Source organism: Rhincodon typus, chromosome 37 (assembly GCF_021869965.1).
Source record: "Rhincodon typus isolate 14 chromosome 37, sRhiTyp1.1, whole genome shotgun sequence".
Classification (NCBI taxonomy): domain Eukaryota; kingdom Metazoa; phylum Chordata; class Chondrichthyes; order Orectolobiformes; family Rhincodontidae; genus Rhincodon; species Rhincodon typus.
Window position 1 is genome coordinate 15,540,707 of NC_063368.1, and position 20,278 is coordinate 15,560,984.

At 41.5% G+C, this 20,278-nt stretch overlaps 2 protein-coding genes and 1 long non-coding RNA gene across 4 annotated transcripts in view; 1 reads left to right on the forward strand and 2 right to left on the reverse strand.

Moving 5' to 3' along the window:
* snrnp70 (small nuclear ribonucleoprotein 70 (U1)) overlaps positions 1-182 on the reverse strand; it is a 26,737-nt gene extending 26,555 nt beyond the window's left edge. The window contains exon 1 of the mRNA XM_020512593.2: positions 36-182. Coding sequence (XP_020368182.1) covers positions 36-182 — 147 coding nt within the window. The remainder of the gene's footprint in view (positions 1-35) is intronic.
* A 264-nt stretch (positions 183-446) lies between these two features.
* LOC125487176 overlaps positions 447-20,278 on the forward strand; it is a 30,241-nt gene continuing 10,409 nt past the window's right edge. Inside the window, exons 1-3 of one of the 2 annotated variants that reach the window (XR_007265697.1) lie at positions 447-2,904; positions 3,214-3,270; positions 18,253-18,367. This is a non-coding gene — a long non-coding RNA (uncharacterized LOC125487176). The remainder of the gene's footprint in view (positions 2,905-3,213; positions 3,271-18,252; positions 18,368-20,278) is intronic. The other variant, XR_007265698.1, reaches the window with a different exon arrangement.
* Positions 12,232-20,278, reverse strand: part of LOC109913115 (protein phosphatase 1 regulatory subunit 12C) — a 64,476-nt gene continuing 56,429 nt past the window's right edge. The window contains exons 18-22 of the mRNA XM_020512592.2: positions 19,522-19,621; positions 18,418-18,522; positions 17,134-17,184; positions 16,396-16,446; positions 12,232-15,598 (exon numbers count right to left, since the gene is read on the reverse strand). Of these exons, the coding sequence (XP_020368181.1) occupies positions 15,512-15,598; positions 16,396-16,446; positions 17,134-17,184; positions 18,418-18,522; positions 19,522-19,621 (394 nt within the window). The 3' untranslated portion in view covers positions 12,232-15,511. The remainder of the gene's footprint in view (positions 15,599-16,395; positions 16,447-17,133; positions 17,185-18,417; positions 18,523-19,521; positions 19,622-20,278) is intronic.

Consider the following 20,278-nt stretch of genomic DNA (forward strand, 5'->3'; position numbering starts at 1 on the left):
AGGTTTATTCCCTCCCCCACAGCCGCGACGCTGACCTCGAACTCCCGGACGAAGCCGGCGATGCCGGAGTACGGCTGGTTGTGGTGTTTCTCATGCGGCAGCTTCTCGAGCGGCGGCAGGTATGGCACCGGGTCCCGCGGCGCGAACAGCGCCAGCAGGTTCGGCGGCAGGAACTGAGTCATGGCGGGAGCCGGGATCAAATCCCCGCTGTCCCCTCTCTCTCCCCCTCTGGGTTACTCGGCCTGTGAGGTTGGGCGGGGGGGTAGAATTAACTCGCTAACTTATTACTCTAACTACTTTAACCAACGCCACCAGGCCTCACGCGCGCCGACAGCGAGGAAAAAACAAAATGGCTGCCGTGCCTCTTCACATTCCCTCAGTATCATTGGGCGCCCCCCTGCCTTGGAAAATACGTCGAAAAATACAATTCCAACCATTGATAATAATGCTTCCCGACGTGATTTTATAAGTTAGTCCCTTTCTCTCTCGCTAAGACTTTACCTTCCGATGTTTTTCTCCATTTACCCTTAGGAACTATTTACATGGTGGCAGAACACCACCCACCCTTTATTTCAAAATAACGATCACTCCAGGGCGGTGGGCGGGATCACGCTCCGAGGAAGACCCGCCTCTACCCTCCCTAGATTGGCTGCCGGTTCGCTGGACCACACCCCTCTTCCGCACGCCGATTGGTTAGGACATGGATGGACAGTTTCCCCGCCCATATGCCACAGTTTTATTGGTACAAAGGCCTGTCATCTTTATTAATACCATGTCAATTGGCTGGCTAGATTGAGTGACAGCCATTTCCCCACCCATTGCCCGGCTCTCCTGCAGTTAAAGAGACAGTATCCCCTCAATGTCAGTGCTGGTGAAGGGTCACCTAAGATCTGGAATGTTCGGTTATGTTACTCTGTCTTGCATGACCTGCTCAATATGTTTGCAGCAATTTTTATATTAGGGCAGTTTTGTTATGTGGTTTTTGAACTCATAAATTGGAGTTGTGGTTCATGAGGGACTGAGAAGGCAAGATCATAAACTGTCTTCAGACTTGGGCTTGCTTATAAACACTTTATTGCATATAAAGGTTAAATACTCTAATACAGAGGAGAAGAAACAGGCTTGAATCTTTTTATTGTCAAGGAGATTGACAGCACAGAAAAAGACCCTTTGGCCCTTTGCATCTGCACCAGTCAAAAGGAACCACCTAACTATTCTAATCCCATTTTCCAGTACTTGGCCTATAGCCTTATATGCCTTGGTATTACAAGTGCACATCTAAATGCTTTTTAAATGTTAACAGAAGTTTGTGCCTGTACCGCCCTTACAGGCAGTGAATTCCAGATTTCCACCATCCTCTGAATGAGAGAGATTTCCCTCACATCCCCTCTAAACTTCCTGCCTCTTTTATCTTAAATCCAAGCCTCCTGGTCATTGATCCTTTCATCAAGGGGGAAGATTTCTGCCTGTCCTCCCTACCTGTGGTCCTCACTTTATGCCCAGTGAGAAAACACTCATGAATTCTACTGCTCGAATGCTAATTGGCCTACTTCAAGCATTTCTCTGCGTGTTTCTAAAATTCACGCAGCTACACCAGGGCTCTGCAAAGCTGTACTTGTGTTTTCCCTGTCTCTCTTTCATTCTAATTTTGTTTATGCGTAGTGAGGAGCAGCACTGCAACATCATCCAGTGTCCCTTGTACAACATGCACCTCTGCCCATGGTTACAGATAATTATCTGTTAACCCTGTGGCTCCCTCTGCATTAGGAAGATCAAACTCAGAATGGGGCATATCACTTCATTGAGCATAACCGTTCATTCCTTAAGTATGACCCTGAGCATCTGGTCACATGGAATATTTTAATTCTCTACTCCCAATCCTGGTCTGAAGCTAAGAGACCACAAAATTCAGAAATAAAACCTAAAATACTGGAGTATTACAGTTCACTCAAAGTTGCTGGGAGCAGAAGTAGGCTATTCAGCCAATTGAGTCTGCTCCTCCCAGTAAGATCACATGTTCTGAAAACATCAAGTCCTCTTTCCTGACCTTTCCACATGAAGCTTGATTGCCGTACCAATTAAAAAAGTGTCCACCTCATACTTGAAGATACTCAACAACCTATCCTCTACAGTCTTCTGCGATAAGGGGTTCCACAGATGAAACTATCTTTCAAGAGAAGAAATTATTCCTCATCTCTGTCTCAAATCCTGGACTCTCCCACAAGGGGGGGGAACAACCTTTCAACATCTATCCTGTCAACTCCTCCTGGAGCTTGTATGTTTCAATATGATCATTTCCTCATTTTTCTAAACTCCAATAAGTATAGGCCCAACTTACTCAAACTCTCCTCAGAAAAGGGTCCTTCCATACTCAGGATCAATCTAGTGTTTATGCATTAGCAATTTTTTAAAACCAATTAATCTTTCTCTCTTTTGTGGACTTTGTATTAATAAAGTTAAGCCTCACCCTGTCCCAAATACTGATCCTGCGCCGTTTAAGAAACCCCCAGCTTGCTTTTAACAAAATTCTAACTGGAACAACTGCACATTTCTTCAGGCTTTGTAACACGTGCCAGTAGGAATTCACATGTACTAACACATGTCTCCAATGTCACAATGACCTTTATTGTGGCTGTTCTGCAAGGTTTCCATTGAATCCATTAATATAGTGTATGGAAGATTTGGAGCTATGACATATGAATAACTGAGTGAAACATTGCATCCCCCCACATTTTGCCCATTAAACCTCACTTTGTTGTCATAATTATCATCATTTCCATTAATAATCTCCATATCCTCATTTGAAATGAAAACATCCTATGTAAACAAGTCACACTGTAATTTCCTGAAAACAAAAAAAATGCTGGAACTTGCAGCAGCTCAGGCAGCATCCATGGAGGGAAGGTAAGCTAAGCTAGATGAATCTTCAGAGTTCTTCTGACACTGTAATTTCCCTCTTCCTCTAGCGATGGCACCATACTGCTTCACCTTCACATCTGTTTAGTTTGGTTGTTTGAGAAGTTCCTGTGATCCAACTAACTCCACTTCTCAACTTACTGTGCTCTTTGCTATTTAACTATACTATAGTATTTTGGTTTTATAGTTATACATAAAAATAAAGACTGCATTTATGACTTAAAAATGCAATCTCAGGGACACCTAATTATCCTCTCACCTGTAACTATATGTATTTTAACCAACCTCTTTGGACAGGCTATATTACACATCTGGGACCGGTGGGACTTGAACTTGGAGATTTTTGGCTCAAAGGTAAGGACACTACCACTGCACCATAAGACCACTGGCCTCCAACTGTATTGTAAAAAATTCTCATCCTCATCTTTCAATTCCTCCTGTAGCCCTGCAATGCTCCAAAATCTCTGTACCCCTCCAACGCATCCCTAATTTTGTTCCAGTATTAGCAGTATGCCTTCATCTATGTAGCTCTGGAACTCCCTTCCTAAACCTCTCCACCACACTGCTTCTGTCCTCCTTTTCTGCTTAAAATCTCTCCTCCTGTCTTTATAGGTACTAGATGATTCAATGCCATATTTCACCTAATCATGTTCCTATGTAGTGCCTCAAGATATGTCACTGTACTAAAAAGGTACTACATTACTGTTTTTTCACCAGAAAGTCTGCGTTTGGTCTATACTGACCTTGTGCACTGCCTCAGAACAACTGGTCTTTTCTGAACTATGCTTAGCAAAGTTAATTGGCAAAAACTGGAGGGAGGGAGGGAGGAAGAGCAAAAATAAAAATTCCACCTTCAATGGTCTGTGGAGCTTTTATTCGCTTAGCAAGGCTGTAAAAGTAAAAAAAAGGCTATTATAACTTTTTGAAAAACCATTCACTATAAACAAATTCAGGGAAATTACAGAAAAATGGCATAATTATATAGTTATGATGGGGGCAGGGGGAACTTCAATTACAGAAGTTTAGACTGGGATACTAGATGTGTAGGGGAGAGTGATGGGCAAGACCACACCTGGAATATTTTGGAAAACTGTTTGCTATTAGCGACTTCAGGCAAATTACAGAGAAATGACAACTGTGACAATGCTGTGGCTTTAAGAGGTATGTTTTGTCCTTGTTTCTTTTGGAGAGATTTGGTGAAACAGGTGAAGAGCATTGAGAAAATAAACAACTTGTGAGACCTTAGGGGTTTTAAAAAAAAAAGTTGGAAGGATCAAAGCAGCCTGAGGGACTGTGGTGAAGCTCTCACAGAACCAGGGATTTTTAAGTTTTTAAGCAGCAGTTGCTGTTGTGGGCTTGAAGAAGTAGAAACCATTTCCCCCCTCCTCTCTAGATTGCAGCCAAAAAGTGGGAGTTCTCTTTAGAGGCTGCATTTTGCCAAAGATGTGTTTATGGGATGTTACTATATTAGAACAGTTGATTAGTAAGAGTTACTGTATCTATTATTTGTTTAATGTTTCTGAGAGTCAAGTTATTTCCAAGGTCTTCTTTCTTTTTTGTACATTTAACTATAGGGTTTGAAAAAAAATTGTATTTTGCTTAACGTTGAGTAGTTTGACAAGTCAAATTGCATCTGGACCACATTTTCTTATTTTGGAGGTAAAAATCAGGTAAAGTTAGAGTGTAGGCTACATTCTAAAAATATTTTTGAAGGGATCTGGTCTGGTCCATAACAAACATTATAAAGTAATAATGGGGTGGTCTTCATTTTGCAAATAGAGACTGAGATACTGGTAGCATAAAGGGACAGTGACAGGCAAGGGTGTACCTAGATTGTGTTCAGGAGAGTTTCCTTCACCACATACCTGTACACAGTCCAACAAGATGCATTGTTGGACCTGGTCCATGGGAATGCAGTAGGCCAAGTAGATCAAACGTCAATGAGGGAATATTTAAGAGATCATAAGGTGCAGGATATGGTAGAGAATGACTTGCAACAATTTAGCACAGTTTTGGTCTCCTTACCAGAGGATGGGTGTTCTGGCTATGGAAGGAGTGCAACAGAGGTTTACTATACTGATTCCTGGGATGGTATGACCGAAGTATTAAGTGACGAGATCAGTTAAGACTGTACTCACTGAAGTCTAGAATAATGAAGGGGGAAAATCTCATACAAACCTATAAACTTTTAACAGGACTAGACAGGAAAAACAAACAGAATATTCGCAATGAGCAGGGATGTTTTCAATGAGTTAGATATAGTTCTCAGGGCTAAGAGGGGTCAAAGGGAATAGGGACAAAACAGGAACAGGGACTGAACTGGATGATCCACCACAATCATTTTGAATGGTGGAGCAGGGTCTAAAGGCAAAATGGCCTTATCCTCCTACCTGTTTTGTGTTTAATAGTCAGAATCAATATGGGAAAGTAAACATTTACACAAGTAAGTCTGAAAAAGGACAATGGAACCAGATACAATAAACTATCAAAAGTGAATTGAAAAACTTCTTGGAAGAGGAATGATTTGCAAGGCAATGGGTGATGTATAGAATCAACAACAGCTGTCAGAAGAGCTAGCAAAAGCATGATGGGCTGAATGGCTTCCCTTTTCTGCTCCTTTACTCCACAAATATATCACAGCTCTCTATGGAGAAAACAAGATTTTCAGTATACAAGACAATCCTTTGAACTAAAGCAATGCAGTTTGCTAAGCTTTCAAAATGATAGTGGCCAGCTACTGCACAAGTCAAAGCATTTTGGCATCTTTAATACTGGTTGTGCACCCTTCAATCTTCCCTAAAAGGGAAAGGATACCTATAAAGATAGAATGCTTATATCAGAGACAAGTAATTTTTGTGATACATCTGTAAAACTCCAACACATCATTGCCATTTCTCCATTCTGCATAAGAAAGCACTGAGATGAAGAAAATGCCAGTTTCTCAGCAACAGATCACTTTGGCGTAAAGATAATATGCTATAACTTGTGGTCAAGCAACCGATTGATCACATTTTCTGCTCATCCCAGTTACTGGACTGAACACTAATGGAAATTAATCCATCAGAGGGAAGGAAAAATGTGGATTGGAATGGCAAGGGATTTGTGCATGTCAATTGGGGAGGTCCTCTACCCCACTCACATTATGTAATAAATTCATGAAGGTCAAGGTCCTCAAGTAAAGGAGCAAATAGCATATCCATAACATTCTATAACTCTAGCCCATCAGAAAGTCCTTTACAGCTAATGAGATATTTTTGAATGCTGTGAAGTAGGAGATGCAGCAGTCAATTTAGACACAGCAAGCTCCCTCAAACAGCAAGGTAATGAGCAGATAACTACGTTTACTGTAGCGGTATTGGTCAAGGTGCATCAATGAGAAAACCGGGTAGAGGTCCCTGCTCATTTTTGAAATGGTGCTGGTCTCTCTCTCACACTCATCCAAGAGGGCAGATGGGACTTCAGATTGTGCGCTCAAATTCCTAGATGTTTTAATACGTTAGAAAGGCATTGAATAAATGCAGCATATTATAATAAACTGAAAAATAAAATCAAGACCAAGACCACGGACAAACTGGCAGTTAACAATATGAATTTTGTGTCTTCTGAAAAAGTGTGTGCAACAAAATCACTGTGTAAACCTATCGCATTCATTTGGAACAGTTTTTTTTTTAAGAAAAATAAGAGGCAATTCAACATTATCCGACTTTAAAATGCAATTTACACTTTAATAAACATTGTCTGTTGCCTTTTAATTACATATATATAAGTTACACAAGGAGGCGGCAACAGTACATTTTGTGCTTAAAGCAATGCAGCTTAGCTGCTGTAACAAATAAAGTACATTTTTTGTGCAAAGTCCCATGTGTATTGCACACTGCAACAATGCAGATTTCAGTTATTTTTTTTAAAAATCCATATACATATATTCAGGTCACCACTCATGGCACAGTTTTCAAACAGCACACAACAACCATGGCCATTGAGAGAGTCTGGCCAGAAGATAGGTCCAAACTGGGCTCGAAGAGGGAACAGCAAATTCATCATAGTGACAAACTGAGCCATTGATACATAATTAAGACTCCTGCCGACACGCATGCCGCCACTCACTATACACTTCACATTTTATATTGAAAAATAAAAAATTCTAACACGAGTACTTCAAAATTAGCCAAGTTGCGGCATAACGCCAAGGCACTCCTTCAAATCTGATGAAACCGTGATTGTTTTTATGGCATCAGGTGATCATTTCTTTCCCTACCTCTCCCAGTACAAGTCTTGGTCATCAGCTGAATTTGGCAGTGGAATCACTCAGTGCAGAACTAAGTCGGAATTGTTCCACACAATCACCGAGACATTCTCCACCAAGAAAAAGCCCTTCAGGTGCAGAGCAGGAAAGCCAAACCAATAATATGGAATGATTATAGCTCAGCAACAGTCCCTGAGGGGGCCCAGGCATCAAATCAGGAACACTCTGGGTCAATAATGGCACGTTTACGATAAAGTGCGCCAACTTCCTGCAGCCTCGAAACAAAAAAAAGCGCTGCTGGAGATTTTACAAATCTGAGTCCTAACAGGAACTTTCTTTGCCATCTTAAATAGTTGACGCATCAGTCCTATACAGTCAAATTCCCTTGGAAGCTTACAGTTCCTTGGAGGCTTACTGCAAACATTCAATGTGATCAACGTTTGATAAAGTTCTACAATTTGACACGATATTTAAAAATATAGATTATAGATAAGTGTTCACAACACATTCCATTAAAGAGTTTCAGGCAAAAACCCTGGTTGCCCAAAACAAAATCAATCAATCAATAAATCATTGAACAGATTTTGTCCTCGCTATGCAAAGATTAGTAGCTGCGTTCCGTGGTATTCCAAGTAGAGGGAGAAAAAGCTGCCAACAAGCAGATCAAAGAATCTTACTTAATTCTAACAGGCTACTTAATGTGTGGGTATCAATTTAGTCTGTAGGCAGAGGACGCAAACCTCTATGATATGTTCAACCCTTTGATACAGCGTGTAATTAGAAATACAGTAGTCTGAAACTATTGTGGCTGGTCAGTTGGAAAAAGCTGCTCTAAATGAACAGTTGTTATGTTTTACAGTACATTTATGATGGTGTGATCACAACAATTGAAGTGTTCAAGTTTAAGATGAGAATCAGCAGAACAGGTTCCAAGTCTTGGCTGCACACCACTCATTAGAAGGGAGTTTTGCGCATAAATGTCCAGAGCACTGTTCCTGGCCTCCTTAATCATAATTAAATATGTTCTGATTGCAGATGGGAACGTTTACATTTTTTCCAAGACATTAAAAAGGGCCTGAATGCATTAAGTTCACAGAACACACAAGGTTTTTCAAAAGTGCCCAGGCGTGCTTGTTCTCATGGAAATGTTTAAAAAATTATATTTACATATTGCCTTTCAACTTCGGGATGCACCCAAATACTTCACAACTCAATTACCTGTTTTTCAAAATGCAGCTTCTGTTGAATCATAGGAACAACAGCAACAAATTTGCACCCAAAAATATTGCAAGGAGATAATAACCAGTTTTTTTTTAAATGATTGAAGGATAAGTATTGGACAGAACATCAGGGAACACTACCCATTTCTTCCAGTGACATAGGATCTTCTGTGTCCACTTGAGACCAGGCAGGGATCTCACCTTCAACAGTGCAGCACTCCCTCAATGCTGCAGTGAAGTGTCAAATTATATATATTTGTTTCAAGTTATTGGATTTGACTTAAACCAAAATGTTGGTGACTGGAAATGATTACAGCTCAGCAGTCCCAGAGGGATAATGGGCATTGGATACTCCTGGTTTATGCTTGGGAACACTTGGGATCAAGGATGGCACGTTTATAATCACCAACTGAGCCATGCTGACACCTGATGACAGAAGCTTCAAGAACTCGGCATTCCTCAGACAAAGCAAGGAAACAGATGAAACCGGTCAAACAATGCAATAGGGAAGAATTTAATTAAATCAACATAAAAAAATTGCTGTTCCAGTGATTTCACTGTCAACAGCCTTGTTGGTTCATGAATATTCAATAAGATTGTATATATGCCAGAAACTAAAAGACAAAAAAATTCTAGAAATACCAAGGCTTGCCAGTACCCAGAGGAAAAATAAAAGCCAGTCTTGAACAGTAAATGGTTTTTTTTGTTTGGGGGGGGGGGGAAAGCGGTGGTGGTGGTGGTGGTGAAGCGTACGAGAGAAAAACAGAGGGTTGTCTCGTGGCAAACATTTAATTTCCATAGTCTAGTGTCAATAGATGTGAAACAAGAAAAGCACAGCAGGTCAGACAGCATTCGAGGAGCAGGAGACTCAACACTTCAGGCCGAAACCCTTTGTCAGGGCTGGGGAAGGGGAAGGGGAGAGGAGCCCAGACGTAAATAAATAGAGGGAAGGGGTGGGGCTGGGGGAAGGGTAGGTGGGATGGTGATAGGTGGATGCAGGTAGGGGGTTATTGGGATTAGTCACTGGGAAGGAAGGGTGAAGAGGATAGGCGAGTAGGAAGATGGACAGGTTAGGTTAGGTCAGGGAGGTGGAGGAGGGCTGGTCATGGGATTAAGGCTGGCAGTGGAGGGATTTTGAAGCTAAAGTCAATATTGAGGCAATTGGGCTATAAAGCTCCCAAGGTGAAATATCAGGTGTTGTTCCTCCAGTTTACATCTGGCCTCAATCTAACAGTGGAGGAGGCCAAGATAGTCATGTCACCAGGGAGTGGAAGGGGGAATTAAAGTGAATGGCAACTGCAAGGTCAGGTCGGTTGACACATGCAGAGTGCAGATGCCCTGCGAACCGGTCCTCGAGTCTGTGTTTGGACTCCCTGATATAGAGGAGACCACATCAGGAGCAACGGATACAAAAGATCAGGTTGGATGAAGTGCAGGTGAATCTCTGCCAGATCTGGAAGGATTGTTTGGGACCTTGGACGGAGGAGAGAGGGGAGGTGTAAGGGCAGGCATTGCACCTCTTGCGGTTGCAGGGAAAGGTACTGGGTGTGGTGGAAAAGTTGGTGGGGAAAAGTGTAGAGCTGATGAGGGAATTTGGATTGAACGGTACCTGTGGAAAGCGGACAGAGGTGGGGAAGAAAATCTTTTGGTCATGGGGTCCGATTGTAGGTGGCAGAAATGTTGGCGGATGATGCTTTGGATTTAGGAGGTTGGTGGCGTGGTACATGAGGACTAAGGGGACCCTATCCTTATTGTTGTTGTTGTGTTCTCTTGAATTAGAGAAGGGGAAACTACGATCCCTGAAGTAGGAGGATGTGTGGGATATCCTGGAGTGGAGGAGGGGAGAGGCACAAAGATGTAGTCAAGGTAGTTGTGGGAGTCAGTGGTGAGTTGGTTTCTGGAGATGGAGAGGTCCCGGAAGGGGAGGGAGCTGTCAGAAATGGTTCAGGTGTCCTTGAGGGCAGGTCGTAATGTGTTGGCAAAGTTTGAGGAACTGCTCGAGCTCCTCACAGGAGCACAAGGCAGCACCAATGCAGTCATCAATATAACAGAGAAAGAGGTGAGGGATGGTGCCGGTGCGGTGTAGTTGTGGAAGAGGGACTGTTCCATGAATCCTACAAAGAAGCAGGCATAGTTCAGGCACATGCGGGTATCCACGGCCACCCCTTTGGTTTGTGGAAAGTGGGATGAATCAAAGGAAAAATTGAGGGCGAGGACCAGTTCCGCCAAACAGATGAGTGTGTCAGTGGAGGGGGCTGGTTGGGCGTATAGGAGTGGAAGTGGAGGGCTTTTAGGCCCTCTGTGTGGGGAATACTGGTGTAAAATGGACTGTAGGTCCATGGTAAAGATGAGGTGTTGGGGGCCGGGGAATTGAAAGTTTTGGAAAAAGGTGAAGGGCATGGGTTGTGTCACGAATATAGGTAGAGAGTTCCTGGACCAAAAGGGGAAAGAATGGAATCAAGGTAGGAGGAAATGAGCTTGGAGAGAGACAGAGACATGACTGGGGCAGTCGGGTTTATGGATTTTGGTTAAGAGATGGAAATAGGCGGTGCAGGGTTGGGGAACTCAGGTTGGAGGCTGTGGATAGGAGATCTCCCAAAGTGATAAGGTTGTTGATAGTGTGACAGATAGTGGCTTGGTGATCAGTGGTGGGATCATGATAGAGTGGACGGTAGGAGGTGGTGTCAGAGAGTTGGTGTCTGGCCTCAGCAACGGAGAGGTCAGTTCGCCATACTACCACTGTGCCCCCACCCCTCTAATTGGCAGGTTTATAGTGAGTTTGGGGTTGGAGCAAAGTGAGCGGAAGGCTGTGCATTCCAATGGGGAGAGGTTGGAGTAAAGACGAGAGGGGTGGAAAGATCCAAGCAACTGATGTTGCAGCGGCAGTTTGAGATGAAGGAATTGAGGGAGGGTAGGAGGCCAGGAGGACGGAGTTTGCTGGAGGTGGGAGAAGGGGGCGTTGAAGAGTAGGTTGGATTCACAGTGAAAGAAATAGGCGCAGAGGCTGCAGAAAAAGCTTGAGATGATGTGCGCAGAATTTGCTTACGTGTGGGCACAGGGGAATGAAGGTGACCTTGACAGAAAACCTCAATCCAGTATGAACACGGGCAACACGAATGGCTGTGGCTGCTTGGTTGCCAAGTTTCATGCATAAATAGCAGTCAGATGGAAAGTAACAATGAACTCTTGCAACTGTAGAAGCAAGTGCCAGAGCAGTGGCAAAAAAAAACTGAAAGAGGCGATTTGATGGTGGCGGTGTCAGGGTTCGTATTTATGAGAATGCCATTTGTATGAACAGGCAAATGAGCATAAATCAATCTGCTTGCACCCCCTTTCAAATGGAGCACTGACTGGTAATAGGTTTACTAGAAGAGACAAACAGATAAAAGCAGCAGTTTTGTAAACATGAACACTACAGATTAATTTTTATAGACAATTTCCTCACTAGGTGGCACCAGCTTTTCACTAACAGATCTAGAATGAAAGTATTCTGTCTGCTGAATGCAAGGCCATGTCCTGAATAAAGTAATTTGCCAACTTCAATATAGGTTGTAGACTTGCTCACTGAGCCGGTGTGTTTGGCTGCAGACATTTCATCACCCTGCTAGGTAACATCGTCAGTTTCAAACAAACAGAGCCAAAGGGAGACATGCCAGGGAATTCCTGCAGGCCTGGCATTCCAACCGGAATGCCAAACACATTGAACCGGACCCGACATACAAACCACTGAAAAACAGAACCGGAAATAATGCCAACCACCTCAGCAAACCGAGGCATATAAATAACAACAGGGACAGAATACCAACACTTCACCAGAGGCGTACTGACGATGTTACCTAGCAGGGTGACGAAACGTCTGCAACCAAACACACTGGCTCGGCGAACAAGTCTACAACCTCATCCACAACCCAAGCTACGAATCTTCTCAAATAAAAAAAACTTTAAACTTCGATATAGTAGTTAAAATGGGCGTGGACCTGCAGCACACTCCCAGTTAGCATGCGAAATGAATAAAGAAATGCCACAATATTATGATTGGGAACAACTGGAACAGGACAGATTAGAGAAGGTTTTGCACTGTGCTGTTCTGAAGTTGCAAGGCTTTTATGTGGGGTGCCTGCAATGTCTTAATTTTTCAGCAATAATATCTGTCACTGCACTGATCAATCAAAATCAATTCCTAAAAAGGAGATTCTGGAAGGTGCTTGAAATAAAGGGGAAGAGCAAGACATTTACGCTGTAGCCAAATCACCAGCAGTAACACAGATCAGAAAATATGACAACCTGCATACAGATGACCTTGGAATGTACACATCACAGTGATTGATCACTTCTATATATACACATCTACATACAAACTTCATGTGCAATTGTTTCAATGACCATTAAGCGCATCAGGAACAGTTTGTGTTGAAGTTAATAAACTATAATTATGACAAAGGTAGTTGAATATTCATTATAAACTGTAAATATAGTGATCCGCCTGAGCAATAACATTCCTGGATGGCAAAATGGGTAAGAACATGTCTGATTAGATATTAAGGCACACCAAATGGTGCGTCCTGCTGCCTGGTTTAAACTGGGCTAGTCGATTATAAAATGGACAGTATCAATTGGGAATACAGGGGAATACCACCAAGGTAGGGTATTTAATCCTGGCTGCTGTCAATAAGTGTTAAAAAGTGTGAAAGCTCAATAGGTTGCACCCTTTTATAAAACCTAGATTTATGGAAATCTTTTACTCAAAATCACTAAACACAGGTTTACTTGGGTAAGTATTTAAACAGGCTTGCTCAAGCAGTCTGCCCTATGAGACAGCAAAAAAAAACACAGCGAAGCCAAAAAAAATAAACTGCACTATCATCATACAACTTTTCTCAGCAAATACCAGAGAACAAAATCAGTCTGCTTAAAGGAAACCAAGCAGCGGGGGAAATAAAAAAAGATATTTAAACGTACTAATTAATTCAGACTTCAGATCAGTTTCAATGTGCTGACCACTGAGTAATCATGATCAAAACAGGTATTCGAGGACATACTAAAACAAGGACTTCCGCCGAGAACATTTTTGGCTTGATTATATCCCGTGAAAGCACAGATTTGCTTGTGGATAATTCCACTTTTGATTTTTTTCCCCTGAATTAAAAGAAGCTAAATCAGAAGATATGTACATGTATGTACAGGCAGGGAATGTTCACAGTCTAAACCTTGAGTGGGAGTTGTACACAAGTGTGATGTACCCAGAACTTGAGCAGGAGCCTTGGCTAATTTTAAATATTCCTCCAGTATGACAATCCTCACTAAGAAGGGAGTTCTCTGTTGCTTTTGCATTATGTTAACCATCCTCGGGATTAGATCTAGGATTTCTCTGAACTCCTTAGCTCTGTAGCACAATCCTTGTCACATAATTAGGAAACACTTTCCTTTCACCTCTTCTTTCCCCTGCACAATGCTCCAACATAGTATTTAGTTTCCAAACTCCTGCTTCTTTACCCTTGTATCACACATGCTGGGTAGGAGCTTAGTTCCAGGTCTTTTACTTAGTAAGCAACCACCAGTCGGCACACAATAGTTGACTCCCAAAACTTTCATTTCAACCTTGAAAAGCAATTGCAAATCTACAATGTACTGCTCTGTGCTCAAGCTTTCAAGTTAAGCGTTTGGAATTATTGAACTCAGAATACGGATTGTCAGTAAAAAGTAAAACAGTAACGTTACGACAAAAAAAAAAAAAAGCACTCAGCATCCTCTTGATCCTTGCGCTTGAAGCTAAGCTGCCTGTTGAAATTCAAGATGCAGTGTGCGCACGCACCCTAATTTAGTGCTTTGGGCAGAATAAAAAAAAGTAACCCTGAGCTACTACTTTCAAACACTGAAACTGGCTTCTATTTTAGGACACATTGGCTCAGGAACCATTTGCATTCAAATGGTTTGCAATGAAGAAGGGTCTAGGTCCGAAACGTCAGCTTTCCTGCTCGGCCTGCTGTGTTCATCCAGCTCTACACCTTGTTATCTTATGTTCTACTGAACATTGTACTACTTTCTTCTGCCACCAGATGCCGCTGGCATGCAGGCCCTCAAGCAGTACTGCAACATGATGCTCATTATTTCACCTAAATCAATGGAGTTCACTGCTCATTAAAATGATACAAAAAAAAGGCACACAATGAAATGACTTTGAATACCAAATACCTTCTCCAGCATCCCAAAAGGTCAGCAGAATTTGAAGAACACATTTCCTCCATTTGTTACGAGGACAGTGTGTTAAAACCCTGGGCCTAAACAAGGATTTAAACGTCAAATGGGCCAGGGAATTTTAACCAGTCATATTAAATTTCAAGCCCTAATAAAATGTTTTAATGATTACATTGGAAGCACACACCTAGCTCAAATAGAAATCAATTCACATTAACTTCTAAGTTTAATACTTGACAATATTTTTAAAAATACTGCACATTAACATTCAAAATCTTTTGCTCTTCACATACTGATCATGAGAAGTGCTACTTAGAAATGTTTGAAGAATAGAAAAGAAGGTGCAAGATTGAAATACATTCAATCGCTGTAAGAAATGTTTGATGTCAGGGCAGAGGATGGTGGAAAGGGGCAATGCTAATTGACCAGTAGTACTACTAATTGTGAAAGTAAAACGTGTTTATCCAACTGACCAGGACACACCAGAGAAGAATGTGAATTAACAAACTAAGCTATTCATTTACCAGAACATAAATATATATTTTATACAAATACACACATACACATACCCAGAGGTCACAAAAGGTAACCTTCACAATTGGTTAGGTACAAAGAAAAAACAAACAAAATAAACTCAGGACAGCAGAGTCATTGTTGGCAATTTTACACGACCAGACATCTGACAACTTGCATCAGTTTTGGCCGTTGGAGTTTAGGCTGGTGGCTGGTTGCCTAGACTACTTTTAAGTTCTTCTCGCCTGTCTTTTACCTGCCCCACCCCTCAACAGTTAACCATATTGGTGGTGAAAAAAAAATACTTGGCTTTGAAGAGATTCTCCTTTGATCCAAACCCAAAGTCAGTTCTACAGTATCAGTGTTGGCAACTGTTTTCCCATGTTTTAGAGTTGGTGCAGCTGGATGATGGCACCTCAAACTATTTTGAGAGCTTGCTGATGACACGGATCAAGGCTGCATTCTCATCCTTTAGCCTCTGATTGTTTGTTTTTAAGTCCGTTAAAACCTGAAGGGACAGAGGAGAGAGATATTAATGTAGTACATGTCATGGGGGGTGCGGGGGGGAAGAGGGAAAGATTAATGGAATTTTAACTTTAGGTTAGTGTAGAATTGTAGAAGCAAACAGGTGATACTGTCTTGATAAGGACAGAGAGAAAAGGAGGGAATAGCATAGAATGAGCAAGTGAATAAATGGAGGGAAACAAAAGGCACTAATTGGCATTTCCAATTGCAGTGTGCAGAGAGACCAGCAAGTGGAAGGAATGAAGTAAGTTCTGTTTGAAGAATCAGATTCACCGGCAGCATAAAAATGGAATCAAAAGTAAACGTTCCAGCCTCTACGATGGGTCTATTCTACAGAAAAGAGAAAAAAAATACTTGCGAAAAATATACAAAAGAAATCTAAAAACTTAAGGCAACATTGAGGAAAACAGAAATATTTTAAACTGAGCACAAACATGTAAAGAGCACCCGAGGATTATATATTGATACAAGGTCTACTACTTAGCCAGCATACATTCCAATCAAATAACACACAGGCTTGCCTGCATTTTACCAGAACAAAAAAAAAACAAAACAGGAGAAGCAGGTCTGAGGATAGCTCTTGGTCTCCAATTCAGTTAGTAAAAACAAAAATCATTCTTGTGACACAGACCTTGGTAACAAGACTGGCATTTATTGCCCACCTCCAGTTCCCCTCAAACAGGTGCTGAAAACATTGCATAACTGCAGATTGACTAAGAAAAACTCATATTTCTGTTGATTCAATCTTCACGTTTTAAAGAGAAAAAAAGTTACATTTACCTTTAGCTGCTCCTCCAGTTCAGCTGTCCTTCTTTCAAATGCCCTTCGTTCCTGTTTCATAAAGAAATGACTGACAATAAATGTTTATAATTTGGTATCTTTTCACCCCTCACTATAAAATAATAGCAGCCAAATAAGAAAGATGGCCATAATTCAAGACTTCCACTTCTGATTCTGATCTTTGGTAGAATAATCACACAAGTACCTGGCAGTGCAGGAAGCCATTTGGATCAATCATGTTTATGCTGGCTCTTTGAAGAGGTTATCCAATTTGTCTCCCTCTCCCTTGCATTTTTCCTATTATTCTGCAATTTCAAGTATTCATCCAATTGTCCTTTGAAAGTTGCTACTGAATCAGCTTTTCTCCCCTACCTCTTCCACTAACAGGATAACTACTAGACCGCAGCACCTTGCAAAGTGCTACCTGGGAAGTAGATAGTCCTGGGTAGAAGGTGGCCACCTACTGTAGGGGAAGCCACAAGAAATTATTCTCATCAAATGTCAGGCAGCAAAACTGCTACTCTCCTTGCAAACATTTATGCAACAGTTATCATCTAAATTATTGCTTTCCCATTAACCTTCAGCTTTAGAGATACCTTGTTTCACACATTCATCTGTTTTTACATCTTTTAAATTGTACGATCAGGGACTGTGTTGCATAGGTCTGGCAGTTTTGTTGGAAACAGGTTAAAACGAGTTGCTGCACAGGAATTTACAAAGTATAATCGGAAGACTTACAAATCTTTCCAACTCCAATTGTGCCGGTCTATTTTCATGCATTCCTTGTCTCTAAAATGGACACACAGTAAACAAGATGAAATGATGAGCCACGAAACAAGTCAGAGAAATGTTTTTCTTTCTATGTAGCACCTCATCACACCTTCAGGTGCTCCAATGTATAATGAATCTCTTTATGGAGTTGCTAATCTAATAGATTTTCCCTCAAGGTCCAAGCATACGGACATACTAATTAGGAGCAGGCAGAGACCATAAGGCCCATCCTGTTGGCTTTACCATACAATAAGATTGTGGCTGATCAGACTAAGCTCAACTTCACATTCCCATTGGTCTCCGGTAACAACTGACTCCTTGTTAGGTCAGAATCAATCTACTTTTGCCTTAACATTTACAACATTCTATAATAGACCCCAGTGAACCCATCTGCGATGTTGCTCTGTTTCTAAAAAAAAAAAGCAACAGGATCTTTAACATGCTCTTGAACCACCAGAAAAGGTAGAGGTAGAGTTAACTGGAGCTTAAAACGCTGCCCCAGGATGGCAGCCCTCAACAGTGCAGAATTCTGTCAGTACCACACTGAAGATCAGCTTTGGATTCATGACCCAGTCCGAGAGTGGTTTGAACCAGAAACCTTCTGGTTCCAAGGTGAGGATACTTGTACCAAGAAAGTTCTCAGAACAGAGTCATAATTAACAATCTTGTATATTGTATCACCTATTAAAAGCTATGGAGCGGGTAAATTCTTGCTCTGGCACTCTGAATGTTACACATGATAATTAAATATCCAATAGTCATCGATTAGGACTATGATGAGGGATGATCTTTTAGATAAAAGGCAGATTGCCTCCAAAAAGGAGCATGGACTGAGGAAGACAATGACAGAATCCCTACAGCGTGGTAGCAGGTCATTCAGTCCATTGAGTCCACAATGACCTTCTAAAGAGCATCCCACCCAGACCCCCACCCTATCCAATCCCTGTAACCCTACATTTACCATGGCTAATCTACCTAGACTGCACATAGAATCCCTACACTGTCCCTGGACATTATGGGTAAAAAGTAAAATGTCTCCAGAATGAGCACTTATCACCATTTGATGAGCGTGTGTTCCATTTTTAGTAGTGTCCACTGAATGTCAACATGGTCTTGATCAACCTACAAAAGGCGACTAATTGTGAGCACGAAAAAATGAAAAAGTTGTGATGACAACAGGGCCACAAAACCACAAACTGGGGTACGTAACTGACACTTTCACGTGAGGTTTGTGCGACCTTAATCTCTTACCTGCAACACCCTCTCCAATTCCTGATTGGCTTGTGTGAGGTAAGATTGTGCTTCTCGTAACTCGCTCTTCAGTCTCACATTCTCTGACAAGACCACTTCATACATCTGCATGGGAAACAGGAGAATCGTTTACTTTGTTGTGCAGTGAAGTAAGAAATATTTTTCACACAGATTTAACACAAAGACCTGCATTTATACAAATCTATCACACCAGTGAACTCTCACAAAAGTTCTTTACAGAATGAGCTGCTTTTTAAGCTCTGTTACACAAGCGATTGTAATGGTAACACAAACAGTAATATGTCAAATAATCACTTGTGTTTAAAGACACTGCCAAGAAAAGAATATGCGTCAAGAGGATTCCTTGCTGATCTTTACAGATCCTATGATAATATAGGAAGTCTGCTAGAGTTCATAGTGTGTTTTTGGGATGATTTCTTAGAGCAGTATTCTCCAATTAGTCAGAGAACAGGCTACTGTAGACCTGGTAACGTGCAATGAAACAGGGTTAGTTGATGACCTCGTCATAAAGGAGACTCTAGGCAAAAGTGATCATAACAGGATAGAACTTGACATGCAGTTTGAGGGTGGGAGTGTGGGTCAAAGAGTAGCGTCTTACACTTAATAAAGGCAAATACAGCGTATGAAGGCAGAGTTGGCTGAAGTGAATTAGGAAGTAGTTTAAGGTTTAAAGTGATAGTTCAAAACTTTCAGCAGAGATATACTTCATTAAGCAAAATGAAATACGATATATTTCATTAAGCGATTCTAATCGGAGGATGCACCATCCATGGATAACAAAGGAAACAGGACTGCATAGGCTTTAACACTATTACAACAGTTACTTTGGAGGTACTGTTTCCAGAATTTAAAACAGAGAAAGTTGTTGTGTGGCAAAGTGACTGTATTTCAATGTCTTTGTAAAATATTAAAAAACGGCAAAAAAGTTCATTCAAGGACTGTTCCATTAGCTGTTGACGTCTAGCATTTTGTCACAAGTTCATCAACTGTATAAGCACATTGTACAACCTTGGGCTGAATTACTTAAGACATTGCATCACCATTTCAAGCATGCAATGATCCATTTGTTAGCCATTTTATTACCTTCCTGAAGTCATTATTCCCGTCCTCCATTAACCTCGCACTGGAGTGGGAGGGTGTCCCAATTCTGCCCGGAATCCGATCACTCAGACTTGGGCCATACCTGTCACCAATCAGAAAGAGATTTGTTTGCTGTCAGCGCTGTTATGGTGAATGGATAAAGGAAACCTACAATTGACAGCCAAATAAAATATAGACAACTCAAGAAGACCCTAACAAACTTCTGTAAAACCCAGGTGGACTTGCAACTACATCAAAGTCCTGGCCTTCCAATTGCCTGGGCTGAAATTTTCCCATTATTGAGCAAGGAGCTACTACTTGATTTAAGGAGTCAACATTTCTCGTCACAGTTGTTTGACGTGCTCAAAGACATTATGGAAATCTCTTTCTCACAAATATATCAGCTGCAGAATGTTGGCTTTAGGCCAGTCATAAATATATTGCAATGCCAAACTCTGGAAAGGGAAGGGTTTAAATGATTTCCTGACTTGGGGATTGCACACACTTTCCAATTCTTGGAAGTCATATTTCTCCACTCCCTTTTCCCATTCCAGGACACAGCTGGAAAAGCATCGAGTGCCCTGCAGTCCCTTACCAAAGGAGCCTGTATTAATGAGTGGGCAGTGATACCTGGAAGGCTAGTCACCTACAGAGATCATTACCACTCACCTAATGTCCACATACTGCTTTTCTAGGAGGCAGTGATGACTATGACCTAGAACCAAACTTGAAATTTCTCTCTTGAATAGACACATGAACT